The 20,887-nt window shown below is 35.8% G+C and overlaps 1 protein-coding gene across 3 annotated transcripts in view; it reads right to left on the reverse strand.

Moving 5' to 3' along the window:
* Positions 1-15,092: 15,092 nt before the first annotated feature.
* Positions 15,093-20,887, reverse strand: part of si:ch211-185a18.2 — a 297,371-nt gene continuing 291,576 nt past the window's right edge. For all 3 annotated transcript variants that reach the window (NM_001441598.1, NM_001441597.1, NM_001258228.2), the window contains one exon: positions 15,093-15,470. In NM_001441598.1, the coding sequence (NP_001428527.1) occupies positions 15,313-15,470 (158 nt within the window). In that variant the 3' untranslated portion in view covers positions 15,093-15,312. The remainder of the gene's footprint in view (positions 15,471-20,887) is intronic.

A 20,887-nucleotide genomic window follows, 5' to 3' on the forward strand; every position in this document is an offset into this window, starting at 1 on the left:
GCCAGACATCCCCTTTTGTCCACTACTGTCCACCTCTGCACATCTCACAAAGGACCAGCCGGCTTCAAATCAATCCTGTTTGCATATCCGCTTCCTCAAACTCCCAGAAGGAATTGATTCAGATGTCCAAACCACTCATCGTTGCATAATTGATAACACGGATTTAACACCTAATTGATAATGGAGGCCATCAACACAAAACCCAAATGCATGGCCTTCATTAAGGATGTTCCCCAATACAAATCAATGCTTTCTAACTCGGTCATATTCCTGGAACAATGCACCATTCTAGACTCAATTGGAAAGTGTATGTCCATCCATCATCCAATCCAGGGCTGATTTCCATAAACACACACAGACAGCTTCCATCTGTAGCCTCCGCTGGACGCCAAAACTTACGCTGCATAATTAATGTCAGGCCATAAGCAAACACATTCCTATTTGCAGGGCGAGAGCATCAACAAAACAAGATAGATGTCTATGGAGAGGGGTTTTAGCATCTTCATTTGGCCCATGTCCAGTACCCAGCGTCCCCCCTGTGATTCTCTTATCCACTGAGGCTCCATTAAAACCCCCAGAGCGAGAGAATCAGACTCTCCCAAACACCAATTAACATGCATTCAGACCAGCAGCGAAACACTCGAACGCCAGCCAACAAATCTGCAGCACGTCCAAACAAACTCTCACATCTGACTGGGGGAAGTTAACGGGGTCATTAAAGAAGCTGGACTCCTTCAGTGCTGAGACATCGGGACTGGAGGAGATAATGCAATCTTCCTAATGCAATAAAGCAAATATTTCCATTCCAATGCATGAATGTTGAGGGCAGCAATTGGGTTAAACAGTTGGTGGTAAACACAAGCACACGTGATAGATAGATTAATCAATAGGGTTAAAAATGTATGTAGTCTGTTCATTTTTAGTTTATGATCGACTACAGTAACAAGGTTAATAATTCTTCCACATTTAGTTAATATAAAAAAAAAGAAAAAATAAATAAACAAATAAAAATAAATAAAATAAAATAAAATAAATAAAATAAAAAATGTATTAAATGAAATAAAATAAAATAAAATTAAGTTAAAAATATATAAAATAAAATAAATAAATAAATAAATTTAAATTAAAAATCTAATTTAAAATTAAGTAAATTAAATTAAATTAAAAAAATAAATGAAATAAAATGAAATAAAAAATAAATAAATAAAATAAAATTTATAAAATTATATTAAAAATAAATAAAATGAACTGAAATAAATAAAATTAAATAATATAAAAAGATTTATAATTTATAAAAACATGCACTGTAAGTGAATTGGGTAAGCTAAATCAGCCGTAGTGTATGTGTGAGAATGAGTGTGTATGGATGTTTCCCAGTGATGGGTTGCTGCTGGAAGGGCATCCTCTGGGTAAAACATATGCTGGATAAGTTGGCAGTTCATTCCGCTGTGGCGACCCCAGATTAATAAAGGGATTAAGCCGAAAAGAAAATGAATGAATGAATGAAAAAAATAAATAAATAAATAAATAAATAAACAAAATAAATTAAATTTAAATTAAATTAAAAATAAATTTACATTTGAAAATTAAATTACATTAAAATAACATTAAATAAAATACTAGTTCACTTCTGAAAGTATATTAGATTGAGTATCATAAAATAAACTGCATTTAGATTTGTTTGAAATAGTAGTTCACATCCACAAGGAAAATCAGAGAAAGCTCATAAAAAACAAAAAAACAAAAAACAAAAAGAAAAACAGTTAAAATAAAATCAAATATATTTAATCATTTGCAGTGGGCTGGGGGAGAGATTCTAATGGTCTAATCAGATTAAATGCTCTATGCCAGTGGTTCTCAAACTTTTGTCATCAAGTACCACCTTAGAAAAAAATTGTCTCTCCAAGTACCATCAAAATGAGCAGTATTGAAATATACAGTAGCGTAGTACACCCAGTAAAGCAGCTGCAACTCTGCACAGTTAAAAAAACGTGGCAGATTAGCCCAGAAATATAGGCTATATGTCATATATGGCATATGATATGCATAGTTTTTGATAAATTTTGAAAAGTGTGTTGCATATACATGACATATTTCATTCCTCCACGTACCACTAGAAGGAAGCCTGCGTACCAGTAGTGGTACACGTACCACAGTTTGAGAACCACTGCTCTATGCTAAGCTAAGCTAAAAAAAAAAAAAAGTCCAGATTGGATTTAAAAATAATAAAACTCAACTGTTTAACTCTAGCAAAGGAGCCTATTGTTGAAAAATGTGTAGTGTTTCTTTAACTTGCAGTACATTTGATCTCTCTCGGCCACAGAAGGACAGCCATTGATAAGTACAGATTATCTGTAGTATCTCTAGACTATCTCTAGTGCCTTATAGAGCGTCTCACTTCCAGCACAGATGTCAATAAGATAGACATGAGTGGACAAACCAAGTGTGTTTCAGCAGGTGGAGGACTGGAGATCAGACACCAGGCAATGATGTGTTTGGCATGTGTTCAGAACTGAGGGTCAAGTCAGGCACAATCTACACCAACCCGAGGCTTAACTACAGTAATTCATCACCAACAAAGCCACGGCACACTAAAGCGGCCTACATCTTCACGACAGTCATTTATCTTTCCCAACGCTCTGTTGTGAAAGGGCAGGAAAGCTCTTTGTGCTTCTTATCACGACCTCTAACATCATTAGTCAACGTCGCTGAGCTCTTGCGGAGGAATAAATCAAGAAATCTTTACTGAAGCTGGTCAATGTCTCCAATGTTAGACTGCGAATGTCCTACTTCTGTGGTGAGACTCTCTTCATCCTGCTACATGAAAGCATCTGTGCTAATGTATAATGTAAACTTTAGGGTTTTCAGGACATTTTAGTTCAACTTGGAGGGTATATTATGCATACTAATGCACTTCCAAAAGTTGGTCAAATTAACTTTTAGCATATGAACTATGAATTATAGTTAAAGCTTTCTCTTCAAGCAAGAAAAAAAGAAACAACAAAAGTCAAGGCTCAAACCAGCGACTTTCTTGCTGTGCTACTCACTGTGCCACCATGGGTCTGGGTTCACATCATACAATGCAATAAAATTAAAAGCAATAAAGCAGATAAATAATTATTGCATCACATATTTTTCCACGAGTTCTAATATAACAAGCAACACAGGCTCATACTTTTTTTTTTTTTTTTAATTAGAATATGCAAAAATCATACAAATACAAGAAAACATCAACAAATAACAAATACAAAGCAACGAAACAAAAACAAAACAAAAACAACAACAATATAGTCAGGTACTGGTATGTGCGTGAGTGTGTGCGTGTGTGTATGCATGTAAAGGTGACTTGGTGGACAGGTCAGAGTACATATATTAGGAACAATACCAGTCAATAAATGAAGCAAGTGTCACAGATATGGATAAAACATATAGAAAGAAACCAGTCAGAGGTAGGGAGTAACAACAATGCTTATTAATGTATGATAGTAAATATGAGAGTAAAAAGAGAGAAAGGACAACAGTAATAACTGACAACAATAATAATAAATCACAAGTGCTACACCAACTACTACTACAGAAAGTTACTTATATTACAACTACTACTGCTTCTACGACAGCCACAACCACGACTACTACTACTAAAGTATCTACTAATACTGATACTATTACAACGACTACCACTACTGATACTACTATAGCGTTTGCTACAACTAATACAACAAAGTCTACTGCGACTACTGTGACTACTACTACTACTACAATCACTTCTACTACATCTACATCAACAACATCTACTACTGATATTACTACACCAACAACGACTACTACTACTACTGTAACAACCACACCATTACTACTTCTGCTACTACTATACCAATGACATCTACTACTACATGAACTACTACTTCAATAATCTCCGTAACAATTACTCAATAACAATCGATACTATTACAATGACTACTACTTCAACTACTACTACTACTACCGCTACAACTACAACAACTGCAACCTTGGCTCATTCTGAAAATGTAGCCCTATATACGATATTTAGTGTAATATATATATTATATATATATTATATATATATATATTACGGCGACAACACCGATATTCAGTACGCGCGCGGCGACAACACCGATATTCAGTACGCGCGCAGCGACAACACCGATATTCAGTACGCGCGCGGCAACAACACCGATATTCAGTACGCGCGCGGCGACAACACCCGCTTTAGGTTTGATCATTTCCAGCTCTTTTTCATCCCCGCTACTAGAAGCACACTCCATTTCCGCATTACTGGATCTGTAGCGACAACAGACCGCAAAGGATGATGGCCATGCCTGGACTGATGGGAATTGTAGTTTCCGCTGACTCCCGTTCGCTTCATTCGCCTGAGCAAATTTTCTCAGAAGACCTATAGTTTTACCGAGTCATGCGACTACGGTAATATCGAAAAAAATTGCTATTGCGGTATGACGGTTACCGTTACATTCCTAATATATATATATATATATATATATATATATATATATATATATATATATATATATATATATATATATATATGTATGTGTGTGTGTGTGTGTGTGTGTATATATATATATATATATACACACACACACACACACACATACATATATATATATATATATATATATATATATATATATATATAATATATTATTATAATTTTTTTTTTATATTTCAGATTCACATGGTATTTAGCATTGTCAGTATTCAAGTCATGGAATCCCAAAGCCGGTTTTAGAAATGGTTAAGTGGTTTAAATCTCAGAATCAATTACTGCAGCTTTTAGGAGCTCAAAATAAAAGCTACTATAAAAGAGCCCTGATATATCTGCATATCTTCAATCTATTTTATTACCTCACCATCATAACTCCCAATAATTGCTTTGCAGAACCACACTGCAGCTCTGAATACTTAATGCATACCATAAAAAAGTCTGGTCACATTAGCATAAAATTAATGCCTCAAATAATAATAATAATCAAGAACTCACTGTCAGAGTGAAAGCCCCTTTAATAGGTTTGCCTGCTGTCCTCAAGCAATCCCGCAAGATGGAAAAGTCTGGAAAAAAATGCAAACAATCTGAGAGTTCTCCCCAAAGCATCATCCAACTAAAGCCACCATGATTAAATGCACAAAATTACCTTTATCCTCTTGAGCTGCTTCATTCAATCACAAACCAGGACACAATTTTACCAATAACTGTCATTTCAAACAATACACACACTCCTACGTGTACTTGTGTTAATAAAATAAAAAATAAAGTAATGCAATTCCAATTTAACATAAAATTGCATAAACATAAAATGAAACGCACAAAATACATTGTCAACAGCAGTTCACTTTCACAAGAAAAAGTACAGTGAAAAAAAAAAAAATATATATATATATATATATATATATATATATATATATAAAACAAATCAACAGCCATTTACTAACACAAACACATGGTCTGAATTAATTAAAATAATACAAAAATAAAACATAAAAAACATTTAAGCAATAATTTTACAAATGAAAAATCCCGATTTTTTTAAGTTGAGTTCTGGAAATAGGAAGAAACTATATAACAATATAAGAAACTTTCACAAGTAACTTTCCCCAACATTGATTATTAAACAGATATATTTATTAAAATAATATTTTAGTCACTAAACATCTTAAACAATTAAATACAAAGTTATACAATTAAATTTATGCGAAATATTGAAAAAAAATGTAACTACAAAATTTCAACAAAATTGTATATAATTTTAGTGTCTCTAGAATTTTTCTCTTTTTAATTTTTAATTTTCATATTTTTACCTAACATAAATTTGTGTGTACTTATTTTGAACCGTTATCGTAAGTTGTTTTGTTAGATGCGCTCCAGATTTGGCTTCAGTACTGACTAATCTAATGTATATGCACAAATATAATATTTTAAAGCTTCCGATAGAAAATATGAATTTAAATGAGAGATTTGTGAGGGGTGTACTCATATGTTGAGCACTGTATATTTTTATGCTTATGTGGTTCTCTCTTCTGGCTGCCGTCATCAGTCTCACAGCATTGTTTTATTATTTTTGAAAATCTTGATAACACCATCGTGGAGTTTTTCTTTTTTAAGTTTTTTTTATAAACTTATAACCCTATTTTTTCAGTAAATAGGGTTATCAAAAAAAATTTTTGTACTCTCCCATTCATGGCGCTGTAAGTGGACCCAACCATGATGCCTTCTGCTACCAAGAAGCCCGACAATGTGAAAAGGGTCTATTCAATTCAATTCAATTCAGCTTTATTTGTATAGCGCTTTTACAATGTAGATTGTGTCAAAGCAGCTTCACATAAATGGTCATAGTAACTGGAACAGTGTAGTTCAGTTTTTAGTGTTTAAGTTCAGTTCAGTTCAGTTTAGCTCAGTTCAGTGTGATTTAATCATTACTGAGAGTTCAAACACTGAAGAGCCAATTCATCGATGCGTAGCTCTACCAATCCTGAACCATGCGAGCCAGTGGCGACAGCGGAGAGGGAAAAAAAACTTCACCAGATGGGAGTGAAGAAAAAAAACCTTGAGAGAACCAGACTCAGTTGGGCATGACCATTTTAATTTCTCCGCTGGCCAAAAGTCTTGTGCAGAGCTTCAGTCACCGCGGTGGAGGCTGGATGATGGCCTCAGCGAAGACTCGTCTGTCCCTGGAGCGTCGCTGGAATCAGACTCATGTTCTCCACTCCCCATGACCATCAGCGCAGCAGCAGCTCTAACAGTGTTGGAAGTAACTCATTTTTATTACAAGTAACGCTAGCTATATAATAATATTACTGTAATGAGTAAAATAACACATACTTTTTACTTAAAATTAAGTAATAATATTGGAGTTACTTTTTAGTTTAATTAATTCACTTTAATAAAATAAATTGCTGAATTAAATTGAATGATGAAACCCGCACTCAATGAGAGAAATTTCTCCCAGCAGAAAAAAACAGAAAGCAAGATGGCAGAGCCTTACATTTCTGTGCTGGAAGTATTCTCATTGTTTTGAATGCATGGAAGACAAGTAAAATGACATTGTTTGTCTCAATGCTCAATTTTACTTCACTAATAAGACCGAAATCATCAGACACATTGCTTTAAACTTTCAATAATCTGTATATACAACATGTAGAGCTCTGGGCTCAAGAAGTTCTCAGAAGTGTTTTTAAAGGTAAATAAAGGTTATACAATGTGTTGTTAACTGAGGAGCTCATCTATTTAAAAAAAAAGAAGAAAAAAATTCTGAAAGTTCTGAAAGAGATCCAACCTCAGTAAAGAAAAAGTAATGCAAAAGTAACTTTCCATAAAAAGTAACTAAGAAATGTAACTAGTTATTTTTTTTGGGAGTAACTAAATAATGTAATGCATTACACTCAAAAGTAACTTTCTCTTACATTGATTATTAAACAGATATATTTAATAAAATAATATTTTCATATCTCAGTTTTGCTGTCATTGTTTTTCCAGGAAGAACATCATATTCTTTATTTCATATTCCTTCCTCTTTAAAATACGTTTTGATCAATAAAGGCTTATATTGTGCTCTTATGACATTTTGCCTAAATGATATTTGTCATTCTTTATAATGCCCGAATGCCAAACATCTTATACAATTAACAACAAAGTTATACAATTAAATTCATGCAAAATACTGAAAAAAAATTTAACTACAAAAATTTCAATAAATTGTATATAATTTTAGTATCTCTAGATTTTATATTTTTACCTAACATATAACTTTGGGAGAACACATTTTGAACTGTTATCATGAGTTATTTTGTTAGATGAGCTCCAGATTTGGCTTCAGTACTGACTAATATAATGTATATGCACAAATATAATATTCTAAAGCTTCCGATAGAAAATATGAATTTAAATGTGAGATTTGTGAGGAGTGTACTCATATGTTGAGCACTGTATATTTGTATTCTGTGGCACCTTTAATGCAGCATGGCATTTTTAACATGTATTTGTATCAACCATTGACCTATTGCCCTGATCTGATTGGCCTGCTAGATGAAGAGGCTGTTACGTGAGTTTTCAGGACATTTCAGCAGAAGAGTGGACTATGTCATGGTGAATTTCCTGCATCTTCCTGTTCAACACATCTGGTTTTGATAAACAGCTGGCTAACAGGGGCTTTGGGAGGGTTTTTTTGGGGAGGGAAGGGAGTGGGGGTGGTGGTGAGACGCATGGGGTTGGACTGATATGAGCTGACGGAGAAGCTTGGCCTACAAAGCTAATCTTTAGAAAGCACTTAAAGAAGGTTTGAGTGATTTCAGGCCAGCGGTCGGCTTTTTGAGGCCTTCTCCTCTTTTCTGCACAATCCGGTGCAGTTGCACTCGCGGTTCTCCAGCGTATTCATTATAATCCAATCAAACCAACCTCAGCTCTCAGATGCATTGGGTCGAGGCTGATCTCGAAGTGTTTGGACACACACACACACACACAGCTGATTAGTTTAGTCAGTGTAGGAGCTACAGATCATGCTAACGGCAGAAAAGAGGAGATTCAAGCAGATCAAGAGCAAAAACTAGATAGAGATTACCAAAGACATATAATTCAACTTGTCTCAGTGTTCAGAACTGGAAATTTGAGTGCATTATTTCACCGTCATTTTTGTTGGTGTGGAGTTGTGAGCCAGCTTTGTGTGAAATGATAGTAATAACAATTTTCTTCGACATTGGCTCATTCTGAAAGCGTAGCCCTATAAACATTTCTGGAGATCACAAATTATGTATCCAGAGGTACGTAAGACTGACTTTAGTCTTTAAAACGAACACTACAGGTGGTATGACGGCTTACCTCCGTATAGACGGCTTTCCCTGTTACCAGTTTGTCCTTTGGCTCGCCATGTATGTCGGCAGACTTAAGACGCAGAGAGGAGTTGACCATGACGATGGGGGTTCAAGACCTGTGACGAACGGTTCCAGAGAGCAGGCAAGACAAAAACAAAAACCATAAAATAAACAAGTAAATAACAGGAGGAGAATGTTGTAAACTGATAGCGTGGTAAAAATCAGGCAAGAGCTTTTCTTTTTCTGGATTGCTTTTTAAAACTGTCGGTTGGGTTTAGAGAAGTGGGTGGGCACTGGTCAATCTGTGCTTTTGAAAACACTATCGGTTGGGTTTAGGGAAGAAGGAAGACGGGTCAGTCGATCGGTCGGTCGGTCAGTCAGTCAGTCAAAAGCAGGCTCTGATGGATTTACATGAGAACAGTAGGTTTGAATGGCACTTGAGATCTAAAATGAAATTTGAGATCTAAAAAAGTGTACACAGCGGCCTCTAGCAGATTCGCCAAAACAAAAACTGCAAAAAAAATGTAGCTCCTGGGACGTATTTGGTGCTCTTCAGAAATGTATATAGCGGTACGTTTTTAGAATGAGCCTGGGTTGATATTCTTTGCATTCCCTTTTGTGGAAACGTGGATAAAACACTGGTTCTTCAGCATTTAGAATAGCATTTGTTTAAAATAGCCAATATCATAAAACACACACACACACACACACATATATATATATATATATATATATATATATATATATATATATATATATATATATATATATATATATATATATATATACACACACACACACACACACACACTCACACACACACACACACACAGACATATATATATATATGATGCGAGTCCCAGCTGGGCCAGCTGGCAGTTTCCTCCGATTTCTCCCACAGGCCAAAGACATGCGGTATAGGTGAACTGGATAAACTAAATTGTCCTTAGTGTATGAGTGTAGAGGTGAGAGTTTACGGGGGCTTCCTAGTACTGGGTTGCAGCTGGAAGGGTACGCGCTGTTGTAAAACATATGCTGGAATAATTGGCGGTTCATTCCACTGTGGTGATCCCTGATAATTAAGTGACTAAGCTGAAGGAAAATGAATGAATAAATGATAGAATATACACTGCAGACAACTAACCTGGACATACAGTTTCTTCAATGCAGCTTTGTGTCTCTGGTTTGCCTCACATCACACCATTTGCTTCTTCATTTCCAGACCTGCTCTTATCATCCACACTTATCGCTCCATTGGCTGCTCTACAGCTGTAAAAGCCCAACATTTTCCCTCATGAGCTCTTTATATATAGACTCCAGTGCTTTCACCAGATTCTTCTTTTCATACCTGCAGAAAAAACAGAGAGAAGTGGATGGAGGGTTATTTGGAGCCTTAGTGCTCGGATAAAAGACTGAAAACAACAATGCTTTTGGTTGTTACGGTATTTTTGAACACAATCTACTGGGAGTTCCTATACACTACGGTCAAGATGGATCAAGATACTTCCATTAAAGTCTCAGATGATGCACTCACAGACTACATATACTGTCAGTATGATGCACACTGTGTATGTCTGTCGAAGAAGAGGGTTTTCAGGCATCGAAACACACTGAAACAAATGATTAATTGTATTTACTATATATTTTAAGGTAAGTGGTTGGAAACAATTTATATGGGCTGAATTTAAACACAAATTTGAACGTTACAACATTTAATTAGTTTGCTTAAATTCAGGTCTCTCTCACAAACACAAACACAAACACACACACACACACACACACACATATATATATATATATATATATATATATATATATATATATATATATATATATAAAAAGTTGAAGTCAGAATTTTTAGCCCCCCTTAATTATTAGACCGCTTGTTTATTTTTTTCCCCAATTTGTGTTTAACTGGGAGATTTTTTCAAAACATTTCTAATTTGTTTTAATAACTCATTTCTAAAAACTGATTTCTTTTATCTTTGCCAAGATGACAGTAAATATTATTTTACTAAATATTTTTCAAGACACTTCTATACAGCTTAAAGTGACATTTAAAGGTTTAACTAGGTTAATTAAGTTAACTAGGCAGGTTAGGGTAATCAGGCAAGTCATTGTATAACAGTAGATTGTTCTGTAGACTATGGGGAAAAAATAGCTTAAAGGGGCTAATAATTTTGTCCCTAAAATGGCTTTTAAAAAATTAAAAACTGCTTTTATTCTAGCTGAAACAAAACAAATAAGACTTTTTTTTAGAAGAAAAAATATTATCAGACATACTGTTAAAATTTCCTTGCTCTGTTAAACATCCTTTGGGAAAATACTTAAAAAACAAGAAAAAAAATTGAAGGGGGCTAATAATTCTGACTTCAACTGTATATATATAATATAATATAATATAATATATATATATATATATATATATATATATATATATATATATATATATATATATATATATATATATATATATATATATATATATATATATTAAAAGTGTACAGTATATTGTTTGCAACCTTTTGAAGGTATAAAAATTGTATATCCAATGAATTTTTTTTATGCAATAGATTACATTTTTTAATTCATTTTAAATTTGTTTATTTTTATATAAAAAAAGGTGTCCTGTTTTTAAAAGCATAATATAATTGCTATCATATATTTTTACAATGATTTATCAACACCCACTAAAACCAGCCGATTCGAATATTATCACTCAATTAAATGGGCTTTATCAGTGGTTATCTGCTGATAGAAATGGGCCAGTAGGGGCCTACTAGTAGGCTCAGAAGGCTGTTATCATCCATCCACAGTCAATCAGTTACAGATCACATACGGCTGCAGCCGGAAATTAACGAGAATTATTCATACTATTTATTAAATTTCTCATTAATTGTATTTTATTAAAGTCTACCCCTACCCTAACCTTAAATCCAACTGTCACATTAATGTAAAAACAGATGGAAATGGAAAAAAAAGACTTTCTCCAGAGGAAATACTATAGGAAATGCTGTGAAAATTTCCTTGTTTTGTTAAAAATCATTTGGGAAATATTTGAAAAAGAAAAAATATACACAGGAGGTCTAATCATTTTGACTCCAACTGAATGTTTTTACATGTACATCTGTATCCGTGTGAAAAACAAAACAAACTCCTAAACAAACTTCTATAAATTGATGCTCTCTCTAGATATTAAGTGGTTGTTAAATCCTCATTTGTTAATGAATAAATGTAAACATACATTTACATTTAGCCAGAATGTGGGAAATTCTAGGCCAGAATGAGCTGTAAAGAGGACCAGACATGATGGCGAATGTCTGAAGTCTGCTTCCACTCCCTCTCCCAGACTTTATCATGTCTTGAGTGCTGAAAAGGAAACAGGATGCTTATTAGACAGGCATCATCAGTGCAGGACAGTGCAAAGCAGCATCTGATAGCGCAATCTCTCTCTATCTGCACCCTGTAATGGGAGAAACGGCAGTCTGAGACTAATGATGTGGAGTAATGCACTGTGCTGCCATTACCATGACAGGGAACAGCCTGAAAGAACACCAGATCTGACGTCACCCTGTGGAGAAATGGGACAAAACTATCTACAGTTCAATTAAAGGGGACATATCATGCCCTTATTAATAAGATGTGAAATAAATCTCTGGTGTCCGCACAATGTGTCTGTGAAGTTTCAGCTTAAAATAAGCCACAGATCATGTATTATTGCTTGTTAAATTTGTTCATATTTGGTTGTGAGCAAAAGCACCACACTGAAAAAAATTATTCAGAGATGATTCCTTGGATTTACTCATTTGTTAAGTGTTTGTAAACAATTTATTTGTGTTAAATTTAAACAAACAAATTAAGTTGAACATTATTAAACTTAATTTGTTTGTTTAAATTCAACACAAATAAATTGTTTGCAACAGTTCTGCATGCAACACTTATTTTAGTGCATTTTTGTGTGCATATTCCTTTAAATGCAAATGAGCTGATTCTTTCAATAAGAGGGCGGAGCCTTTATATACTTTTCAGGCATTTTTTTTATAGTGTAACGATTGGTCTGTTCTTTGTGAAAACCGTCAATGATAAAAGCTGTTTCAATCCAAAAATTTGAATCAAATTTATATTCAAAACTGGAATATTTTATAAAATATTAATAATACACACATAACTTATCTTCACTTCACCAGCCGATCTACCGGGTGCACACGGTAAATTGCACTGTTACAGGAACACATACACACAAACACATCATACACTCCATTAATGCTTACATATTCTGACACACCATAGCACATCGCATATTTGTCTTACCTGTGTGTCCATTTGCGTTTGTCCGTCTCGTTGCGTCTGGCTTCCGGGTTGGGCAATAGCGGCTACGGGAAGCAAAGGGGGCCAAAAAGGTCATGTGCAGCATTTTATGCACAGTGGTGGCTGCACATGCGCAAAGTGGTCGGGCACCCGGGGAAGACATTAGCTGAGTCCCAATCCCATACCTGTCAACCCTCCCGTTTTTCCCGGGATTCTCCCGTATTTTACTGTTCTATCCCGCCATCTTCCCATAAAGGTATTTTCCCATATTTCTCCCATATTTTCAGTTTTTATCTGAACAGCCGAGCCTCCCTATACGCAACCCATACCGCCGAACCACCAGGGGTCACCCCTTGCTCTAAAACGTGAGTCTTCTGTGCTTTCGCTTTGTTTAGGAATGAAAACACTTAAAAATAAATATAAAAAAACGGCGCGATTCCATTTTTTTTTTATTACAGGTGCCGTCGCCCATCCTATACAATCCTCAAACAGTCATATGATGGTGCCTGACTGTCAGCTGACGTGCACCATAGTGATAAACATATGCTGTTTCCCAAACGGATTCTGTACACGCGATTTGAAGTGGAGAGAAAGTCTGGCTTTTGGGTGCGTGTTTAAACAGACATACACACATAATTAATAATAATAACATTTAAGGATGACGATCTTGGTGGGTTTTTTTCCCCAAACAAAACTAATTTCGTCTTAAATGAGCATAAAATGTAAGGAAAGCAGTCGAATGCGTTCATTATAACATTAGATGTGTGCATTTTTAAAGTGACACCTCTTATTTAATGTAATAAAAAAAATGTTAATAAATGAGAGATTCATTCGTTGCTCTTTAATCAGAATGTGTAAGTTATACAGTCGAGAAATGGCTAATGAGTTTGATAGCTTGATTATATTTCATTATAATAGCTAATTTTAATAAGCTGGACTGTTTGCTATTGTATTTGATGCTATATATTTAGATTTCCTTTATTAATAATAATTTTAAAACATATTACTGACCATTTAACTGGGGAGATCTCTTATTATGGTGGGTATATCCCTTATTTTCACATCCCAATCTTGACAAGTATGCAATCCGCATACTATCTGTCCTAAATAGTACTTGAAAATAGAATTAGTATGTCCCAAACCATAGTATGTTGAAAAGAGTATGCCAGAGCTTCCCGGATGGTTTGCTATTTCCGGTAAAAAATTAAAGTGCAGAACCGTCCATACTCTAACCGCTGATATGGCCCACGATACATTGCGCGTTGGATGTGAATTCAATTAGAACTACAAGCGCATGTGAAAAGTGTAAATAAACTACAAACATGATGGACGCGTGAGATCAACCGTCAAGTAGAGAGGCTTCGGTAAAGATGTTTGAATGACTGAGTCAATATCTAGCCCACTGGAAAATCTTTAAATCACGTTATCTGTGTTATATTTCATCTGCAACAACAATACTGAACTTATATAAAGATGTGTTAGGACGTCTGAACGTCTCAATGCATAATTACCCAAAGAACTGATTAGATCTCTCTGCATGAAAGACCCGTGAAACTAGCCACACTAGCAGCACAGCATGCAAATTCTGTAAACATTCTCAAAATATGCAGTGTTCAGTATATTTGGAGTGACAGCCATCTTTCAGAAACAGACATTGGTCGGTGAAGCAGATATAGAACACTTTACAGGCAGAAATAGGCTTACCAAAACCAAGGATGTGTCTCAATCAGCTCCCTAGATTGTGGATCAGTAGGCCATGTACACAAATGTGGGTGCTGGTAAGGACAGTGGTGAGCTAAAGAAAATACTGTGAAGAAATCCTTGCTCTGTTAAACATCATATGGGAAATATTTGGGAAATATCCTGTGGAAATTCAATTGTAAGTTACTTTGGAGCAAAGTTTCTGCTAAATGAAAATGTAAATGCAGTAACCCAAACCTGAGTACAGGTGCTTTGTAATGCAGCATTTATTTGTTTAAAAACACAATCAAACAGCATGCGACAGCACATAGAGTTTGATTTCACGGCGCAGCAAGAAACATCAGGTTAATTATATCTCTTGCACTGACTGACGTCCAGCTGTGATGTGAATAATGTAGGGCTATGAACGTCTCCAGGCACTTAGCAGATTCCCATCTCGGAGGTTTGACGGGGTCGTCGTTGTTAAAACACATCATTAGCAGAAGAGTCTGTGTCTCCTTCCACAGAGCTGAGGCTGACGGACTCCTGATCCTGCTTGACAGACGGCAGGCGCACTGACATCACTCTGACATCACTTCCTCTTCCTCCTCCTCCTCCTGTGTGCAGAAATGTGTCTTCACCTGAGGGAAAACAGATGGAGGCAGCATTTTAATAGTGACAGGAGACATGACAAGCTTATGTTGTTTTTGTATCAATAGTAAAAACTTTCTGATAGGATTTTTTTCTAAGGCATGCAATTTATCAAAAAGAACAAAAATGTAGTTTTTGTTTTACTTTGTTCACCAAAGGACAGTGAAATAATGAATGATGGAAAACATTTTTACAGCAATTGTTTTCAAAGTAGATAACATTAGGAAATGGTCATTGAACATGGTTATTAATTGTTAACTAACAATTAAAAGCCTTTTTGTTACTTAATATAACTAATAATATAACTTAAACCTATTTTGAAAGTGAAAATGAAATGGCTGCTGATTAAGCTTTGCATTAAAGGGCACCTATTTTATCCCTTTTACAATATGTAAGATAAACCCTAGGTGTCTTCTGAATGTGTCTGTAAAGTTTCAGCTCAAAATAAATATAATAATTCATTATAGCCTCCAGAATCTGACCATTTTGGTGTCTGAGTACATTGTAGCTGTTTTTGTAGCCTGTGGCTTTAAATGTAAATGAGCTGCTGCTCCCCATCCACTGTTTCCATGTGCATGTCAATAACACCATTCAAACAGTGATATCGGTATATATCCAGAACGACTTTAGCGGTAAATTTAAAAAAGCACAATTCACACAGGCACAGAAGATACAGAATTTTTCCGGAAAAGACCATTCATACATCCATTCCAAAACACCGGTAAATTCTGACATCATTACCCAGAAATGACCTCTAAACGGCTGCGCTTGTATTTGAAAACATTTGACTACATTACAAACTCTGTGGATAGATCAGTATTGTGAACAACTTCGATGAAATCACATGGAGAAACACTTTTGCATGTCAAGATGTACATAATATGTGTTTGTGCTGGTGCTCACCGGCTGCTTCACGTGCAAGCGCAACGCGTCACGCAACTGAAGGAAGCAGAGCTTGACACAAACAGCGGTTTATCATAAGCATCTTATCGATAATTATTTTTACAGTTGGCATTAAGAAGGAACATTGAAATGTTATCTGACAAACATCTAGCAGTTAAATGCATCTGGAAAATATTCAAAGGCTTTTATTTTCATAATCAGCGCAAATGTGAATGTGTCCAAGTGTTCTGATTGGCTAAAGTAGACGTCTTATGTCAGCATGTTCTAGACGTGAACGCACTTTCTGGCAATCTTCCTTCTGCGTTCAAAATTTTTAATATTTTCAAAAAGGTAATTTTTTTAGAAAGGTCTGTATGTGTGAAAGGGGCTTGTGTCTCCTGCGTTACATCAGATAAACAGCAGTCAGTGATAGATTAGACAGACATAGACGAAGCTGAAATACAGCTCATTAGTCAAAAATACCAAGTAAGTTTATTTCATGTTGTGGAGTTTATTCAAGCTATTCTGAAATGATGAGTCTCACACAAATGCCAGTACACACATACGCATGCACGCACACACACACGTTTACTGACCCTTTGCGGCCATGGTGATTATAGTGGTTACGAATTAAATAATGATTTTACTCTCTTTATTACAAACATGCTCTGTTTTAAAAACATTTTAAACTTATAAAACTTATAAAAATCACAGAAAGTTGGAGCAGAAATTTAAATCCCAGTTTCTTTGCAAGAAATGTTCTGTTTTATACGTGTTTTATGGAAACATAATGCCTGTCAATAAATTCAGTGGGTGGGGAAAATTGCACTCCTGCGTCACGTTGCGGTGGGCCTCAAAATCACTGGGATTTGGATCCTATTTTAAGGTCAGGAAATGTAAAAAAATAAAAATAAAAAATAAAAATAAAAACTTGTTGGGTTTATATCACTCCAACATGACTGTAGACACACAAACAGCTCACAAAAAAAGATTTTCATCATAGGTGCCCATTAAAGAAAGGAAAGAAAAACAGATGGAGGCAGCATTTTTTATAGTAGCAGGTGACAGGACAAGCTTGTGTTGTACTGCTATTAATAGCAAAATCTACAAATAGGATTTATTGTAAGAATGCATGCAATTAATCAAAAGGAAGAGTAAATATATGAAGAATGTTACAAAAATGCTGTTATTCTAACTTTCTATTCAAAGGATAATGACAAAATGATGCACACAAATGTTAATTTAGCAAGTTTCTTAAATATCTGCAACCCCCCCCCCCCAACCCCCCAAAAAATGATAAATAAATTACGAGTTCAGTAAGTCACATTTTATGTAATAAAAATCCAACCCAGATGCTCCATTTGCACATTGTCAGCCATTCAATGCAATCAAGTGTGAATTTATTATTTGTGAATTTTTATTTATTTATTTTTATTATTTTTCTATGTTGAATCCTTTTTTTTCATTGCATGTTTGATTTTCTCAGTTGTTGTAGCGCTTTGGGTTTAAGAAAAGCACATTATAAATAAAATGTATTATTATTATTAAATGATGAAGGTTTTGTGAAGTCATCATCTGAAATCAGCTGTTTATTTGGATGTCTTGTCTAACCGGCACACTGGCCTGGCGGCGACACAAACAAACACTCATCAGTCATTTCCTCAGCCGGCAGAGACTGGGTGGGCATTTACCCAGATCAATGGGGCGTGCAGGAGAGGAAAACTGAGTGAACTGAGAGCCTCATGACACACACACACACACACACACACACACACACACACACACACACACACACACACACACGCAGTTCACTGGAACACTCTATAGACATTTGTATACATTTTTATATATAGACCCCCTTACTCTTACCCTTCTGGCAAATTAAGAACGTCACAATTTAATATGTTTTGGGTTTATAACGACAGAAGTAAAGGGTCCTCACAAACCATCCTACCGTTATATACCCATACACATTTATACAAGTGCGCACACCCACACGCACACACTTGTACTGCTATCTTCATGGCGAATTCCCATAGACTTAATGCTTGCTTTTCAGACTGTACTAACTGTATATTGTCTTCTTCCCTCAACCCAACCTAAATCCTCATTCACACTATGAGCGACTCGCAATGGCAAAGCAACAATCGACCGTTCATTTCAACGGAGAGCGAGCTACTTTCAGCGACCTTCATCCACGCGAGTAACAACAACCGACGACGAGTTAATCCTTCAACTTTATGCAAATGAAGAGCGACTTTCTTGAGCCAATAGGAGCACCAGTAGAGCTCACATGATCCTTTCTCTGCTCGCTCAGAGGCTGGTTGCATTATCAGTGCTGTAGACCTACACAGACCTGTTTGCAGCAGGTTGCCACCCAGAGCGACAGACAGCTACAAAGTCGCTGCTATTGTGAATGAGGCATCAATCCTCACAGGCAACATTCTGCATCTTTACAGTTTCAAAGTACTTCATTCATTCATGGTTTAAACAGAATATTTTTCTGTTTTCCTCACGAGAACCAAAAAGTAAAGGAGCTATATTCTACAAGTATAGAGTTTAATTTGTTGTTGTTTATTTACTAGAATGCTAATCAAGCAGGGCTGGATTAACCAATGGGCCTTATGGGCACAGGCCCAGGGGCCCGTGTGCACTAGGGGCCCTGCGAGGGGGAACATTTTTGAAAAATAACGCAAATGTAATATAAAGTCACAAGTGCCTCGTAGGTATTTAATAATGTTTAGCCTTAATAAAGGTGCCTCCCTCTCTATAAAAACGATATAGCTCAGACTACTGTATTTCCTCTGAGCAAAAAAATAGCTATCACATATTAATAGTAGTATTATATATAAATTGCCTTTCTTTCTTTAACTAAACAGAATGCTGTAATTGGTCAAGCACGGACACATTAGTTTTGAAATAACCCGCACTTAACTGAGTGGACTGTAGTGTAACGTTAGTATTTGTCATAGATCAAAAATGAGTGAACAAGTGGATTTACCAATCGCGAGAGAAAGAGGAGAGGAGGCATCTTTATTGAGGCATTTTCCAAACACACCTTCTTCAAACAGACCCATGATCAGGAAAATAAGGGTACAGAAGAATACGTTATGGTAACGTTAAATAAGTAGCTAGCATTAACCAGGCGGAGGAGGCTAACGGCAGCACAGCGCGGACTGGATTCATCGTGTGAGAGACTGTCTAAAAAAAAGGGGGCCAGAGATAGGGAGAGGAAGAAAGAGAGAAAGAGAGAGAGAGAGAGAGAGAGAGAGAGGAGAAAGGCCCTGAAGAAGAGAGAGACGGGAGGGAAGAGGTATAGTGTGTGTGATTTCGGATACTTTTAAGTTTATAATAAAGTCTTCACCACGAGAAGAGTAGAGAAAATCCAGGGAGAGGAGGAGAGAGACAGTAAATCATTAATAAGTTTGTGTATTATGAAAGACTCAGATTCATAGAACTGGATTGGAGAAGCATTGTGTGTTATATGCCATGCCAATAATATGCTTAATACGTTTGTAAAAGCAATACAATAAAATACCCTTTAAAAAATTATATATATGATTCATTTTATTTAAAAAATATTACATTATTCTTATTTTTTAAATTCAACTATAGGGGTGCGGCCAGGTACGGGGCCTTACAAGACAATGTGCCCAGGGGCCCCTGAGTTCTTAATCCGGGCCTGTAATCAAGTCTTGTGTTGCTAAACATTTTAAATATATTTGTAAAATCCATATGAAATGTGCTGGTATAATGATTTAATTTCCTGATAAGAGTCTGTCAAGTATAAATGGGTTAAGATGAAATAAACTTTAAAAAGTGTGGGTAAAATAAAAAATTGTGAGTATGTATGTGTATAATTTCATTGAAATTGACAGTACAAGATACTGCAAATCTCATCTTTCAAATCTTGTTAGCCTATTTCAATAAGAGACATTTGAATGTTTTAATTAAATATTAAGCATATAATGTTAAAACATAATATACAATTTATTAGGTGCACCTGTCACTGCTCGTATCGCAATTTTTTTTTATCAGCCAATCATATGGCAGCAATTCAATGCATTTAGGCATGTAGACATGGTCAAGATGATCTGCTGCAGTTCAAACCGAGTATCAGAATGGGGAAGAAAGGGGATCTAAGTGACTTTGAACGTGGCATGGTTGTAACTGCTAAATAGGCTGGTCTGAGTATTTGAAACTGCTGATCTACTGGCAGTTTCACGAACAACCTTCTCTAGGGTTTACAGAGAATGGTATGAGGTGGTGGTTAGCGAGTAGCAAACTTAAGAGCGGGGGTGGGGGTGAGTGGGGTTTGGAGCGAGAAGCAAACAAAAGAGGGAGGGGGGTGGGGAATGTCCCTGATCTGTACTACCAAGTGTGGCGATCCGGGGACTGTACCAAAAAGTTGAGGGGGTGGGATGGGATTCCGGTCTGAAATACATGAGACTCCCCGGGAAAAACAGGAGTGTTGGCAGGTATGCACCAAACCACACTAACAACACCCAACACCCTCCACCCCCAC

This window comes from Danio rerio, chromosome 17 (genome assembly GCF_052040795.2).
Source record: "Danio rerio strain M-AB ecotype USA chromosome 17, GRCz13ab, whole genome shotgun sequence".
Classification (NCBI taxonomy): domain Eukaryota; kingdom Metazoa; phylum Chordata; class Actinopteri; order Cypriniformes; family Danionidae; genus Danio; species Danio rerio.